Genomic DNA, 3,438 nt, shown 5'->3' with positions numbered 1-3,438 from the left:
TCTCATCTGTGTTGAAAGCATAATTCTGTAACTACTAGATTATTATCAAAAAGATGACAAGCTACAATATCTGCCAAATTTATACGAGTATCACAGCATAACAACAGTAACACAACCAGTAGAGCTTCTGGTGTAAAGTGTCCCCAGCGATTTTGCAACACAAGTTTTAGTAACACCATGATATTCAAGAATACCTGAAGCACCAGACACATGCATATGCCATGAAATTGGGGGGGAAATAAAGATGCATTACAGATAATAAAGATTTTGGATAAAGGAAGAGAAACATAAGATTCATGACAGTTGAAGTTGATTGATCTCCTGCCCTACAGACAACTGTCCAATATCAAACTGTGAAGATCTCTCCACCACACAATACTGGACCTCTTCCAAATCATGTCTTTTAGATGGTCAACAAAATTCTTTACTAATAATTACTAAAATGGAGAGGGGAAGGGGGTTGTTGCCAATAGTATGTGTTGCTGTAAACTAACTCTCTACAGACACATCCCTGCTGAGTGATCGGCAATATCATGGAACGACTGGTTTATTGTCCCAAGCCTCTCTTACTTCGGCGAAATCCGGGCGGTATCTCTTAGCTAGAACTTCTATTTGTTCAGCAAATGAGCTGTTTTTAAGTTTACCTATGTGAAGAACCATTTGGTTCCATCTCTTTCGACATATCTCTCCAGGCCTGTGGTCAAGAAGATTATCCCAGTCCACATCTTCTATGCAGCTTGCGTCCAGCTCAAAAAGTGCATCGACTAGGCGATAGTCATCAACATCCGCCCATTCACCTTTGGCCACCATGGGTGATGTTAATTGATCATACCATTTCAAGCAGCAATTTGCCTCAGTTCTCGTGGACAATTTGTCACTTATGGCAGTCCATGCAATATTATCCCGTAACATCCCATACTTAGATCTCTTCTCTTCAGAAAGCCTCAGTCTCAGATCGGTGTTTACTAAATCAAACAAAGACTGGTACTCCTCCTGAGTCCATTGTCCTTTATTCTGATTTGGCCGTTTTATCCTTCGCCATGTATCCTTCACATGAAACCGATGTTTTCCAAGTTCATCAGCTAAGACCTTCCAATTGTTCCCATGCTCTTTCTGGAATTTTCGTACAATCTCATACTCTTCTTCAGTCCATTTACGTGATTCACTCCTTCGAAACAAGATCTGTGCACGATAATAAACTGCAGTATAAGGCCTGTATGGTATAGCACTCCCTATTTCTTTCCAGCAACCCTTTATTTCAGGATAAGATCTAGAATTTAAAATCTTTTTCAGCCCTTCTTCGCCCAAGTTATGTAAATCTACATATTTATGAACAGCCTCTTTGACAATTTCATCTTCTAGCTTTGAGAATCGCTTGCCACGCAGTAAATTTTCATCCTCTATCTCGTGCTTCTCATCACTTGGATCATCAGAAGAAGGGAAAATCTGAACATGACCAGAAAATCTCACTTTCTTTGCACTCTTCTCATGCGTAGGATCTTCGGAGCTGTGTCCTTATTTTACCTTTTTCTTCTTTTTGATATTGCCATTGTCTTTTCTGTTTTCTTCTTCAATCTCATGTGTAGGATCTTCAGAGCTGTGTCCTGATTTTACCTTTTTCTTCTTTTTGATATTGCCATTGTCTGTTCTGTTTTCTTCTTCAATTTCATGCGTAGGATCTTCAGAGCTGTGTCCTGATTTTACCTTTTTCCTCTTTTTAATATTCCCATTGTCTCTTCTGTTTTTTTCTTCAATCTCATGCGTAGGATCTTCAGAGCTATGTCCTGATTTTACCTTTTTCCTCTTTTTAATATTCCCATTGTCTGTTCTGTTTTTTTCTTCAATCTTGATAGGCGAAGAAATATCACCTTCGTCGACTTCAGCAACAATATCTTCCTGTACATCCTCAGTATCATGCATTTTCTCCTGCTCAGCCACGCGGCTTTTCTTCAACTTCCTACTCTTCTTTCCTTCAACAATTCTCAAAGCAACCTCATCGCTGTCTTCATTAAACTTCTCAGAATGTTTTCCATGTTTCTTTTCTTTCTTTCGCTTGAGGTCACAATCATCAGTCTTAGCTTCAATATCAGTGTTTGCCACTCCTACAACATTGGTAGTCTTGATGTTTTTCTTGGATTTCTTCTTCCTCCTAATCTCGTCCACAACGTCTCCACTAGAGATTTCACCAAGGGTCTCAACCACTTTTTCACTGTCCCGCATTTCACTTGCACTTGCAGGAGCACTAATTTTGAAGTCTAAAGGTGGTTCATTCAAGCAGCTTTTCTTTAGCTTATTATTTTTCTTTCGTTCAACATACTTCACAACATCTTCATCATTGTCTTTGTTGCACTTTCCAGGATGTTCTCCACCTTTTCTTTTTTTCTTTTTCTTAACTTCACACCCATCACTCTCTCCTCCAAGACCGCTGGTGGCAGCATTCTTATTACTTTTCTTGGACTTCTTCTCCAGCTTCCGGAGCATATCCTCCTTCTCATCTCCTTGGTCCATGTCTCTTTAGGATTTATCAATTATGTCTTCCAGCAAGGCACCAAAAGTGGTTTCTCTGCCAAAACAGAAGAAAAAGAAAAGCACAATTACGATACCAAGTATACTGCAATCCCCTATTGAGAGCCTGAAAGCATTGACAAACTATAATTGATGTGTAATCCACTTCTATTTTTTTTATTATTGTTACTATTATTCTGATACGGCCAAGTAATCTGCTATTATTTTCTTTACTTTGTTTCTGATTATCTGATTCACCACAAAACAAAGCAAGGAATCAGTAAACTATTTTCTCTTGAGAATTAGCTACTCAAAGATTATTGACATTAACCATGGTGCATTGCAAGGATAATAGTTGAAGTTCAAAATTCAGAATTTCCAGTTTAGGTTATTTTGAAAAATATAAGGCTATGATTCACGTTAGTGTTGGGTGTCTCAAAAGAAGCAGGAGCCCCTTAACAAAATCAATGTTGTAAATAAACTAAGCATATCATCTTGTTCTCATACACAGTTTCAAGTTTACATCAAAGTGTCAAAAGACCTAAACATCTGTACTTCAGATTATGTAGTCTTCAGAATCAAAATGGTCGAATTATACACGCAGGTGCAGTACTACACAAGAAATCAAGTTGGGAAGACAAGCAGTCCAAAGACCATGACAGATTGTTAATACCACGGCATAGCACACTTTACTTAAGCTACACTGGTTTTATACTTTCCAATATCTATTTTGCTAAACTTCCTAGAACAGCTATGAGTAAGTGTAATGTTGTGCAGAAATCAGAATCAGAAGACGTAATTTGAAGACCAGAACAATTTGCTAGTACAAGATTATAGATTTCACTTCAGTTACTAATATTTTGGATTCTTTAGATGGCAACAAAGACAAGAATCCATAATCTGTCAACTTGGAATGGTAGTTCTTGCTTTGGG

At 38.0% G+C, this 3,438-nt stretch overlaps 1 protein-coding gene across 1 annotated transcript; it reads right to left on the bottom strand.

Moving 5' to 3' along the window:
- Positions 1–249: 249 nt before the first annotated feature.
- On the bottom strand, positions 250–3,416 carry LOC124895437 (RNA polymerase I termination factor). The gene is made up of 2 exons (XM_047405861.1): positions 1,605–3,416; positions 250–1,514 (listed from the first exon to the last, which is right to left on the bottom strand). The coding sequence occupies exons 1-2, from the start codon at positions 2,506–2,508 to the stop codon at positions 532–534; spliced, it is 1,887 nt and encodes a 628-aa protein (XP_047261817.1). The 5' UTR covers positions 2,509–3,416; the 3' UTR covers positions 250–531.
- Positions 3,417–3,438: the final 22 nt, after the last annotated feature.

This window comes from Capsicum annuum, unplaced genomic scaffold (assembly GCF_002878395.1).
Source record: "Capsicum annuum cultivar UCD-10X-F1 unplaced genomic scaffold, UCD10Xv1.1 ctg82148, whole genome shotgun sequence".
NCBI classification, from domain to species: Eukaryota; Viridiplantae; Streptophyta; class Magnoliopsida; order Solanales; family Solanaceae; genus Capsicum; species Capsicum annuum.
The sequence above is the reverse complement of the archived record's forward strand: the minus strand, read 5'-3'. Positions and strand labels throughout refer to the sequence as shown.

Bases quoted from the DNA above. Each gene is read 5' to 3' on its own strand.
- LOC124895437 (XM_047405861.1), bottom strand. From the start codon at position 2,508: ATGGACCAAGGAGATGAGAAGGAGGATATGCTCCGGAAGCTGGAGAAG. The intron at 1,515-1,604 runs GACACAGCTCTG...AGGTAAAATAAG, and splicing joins GAAGAAAAAGGTAAAATCAG to GACACAGCTCCGAAGATCCT.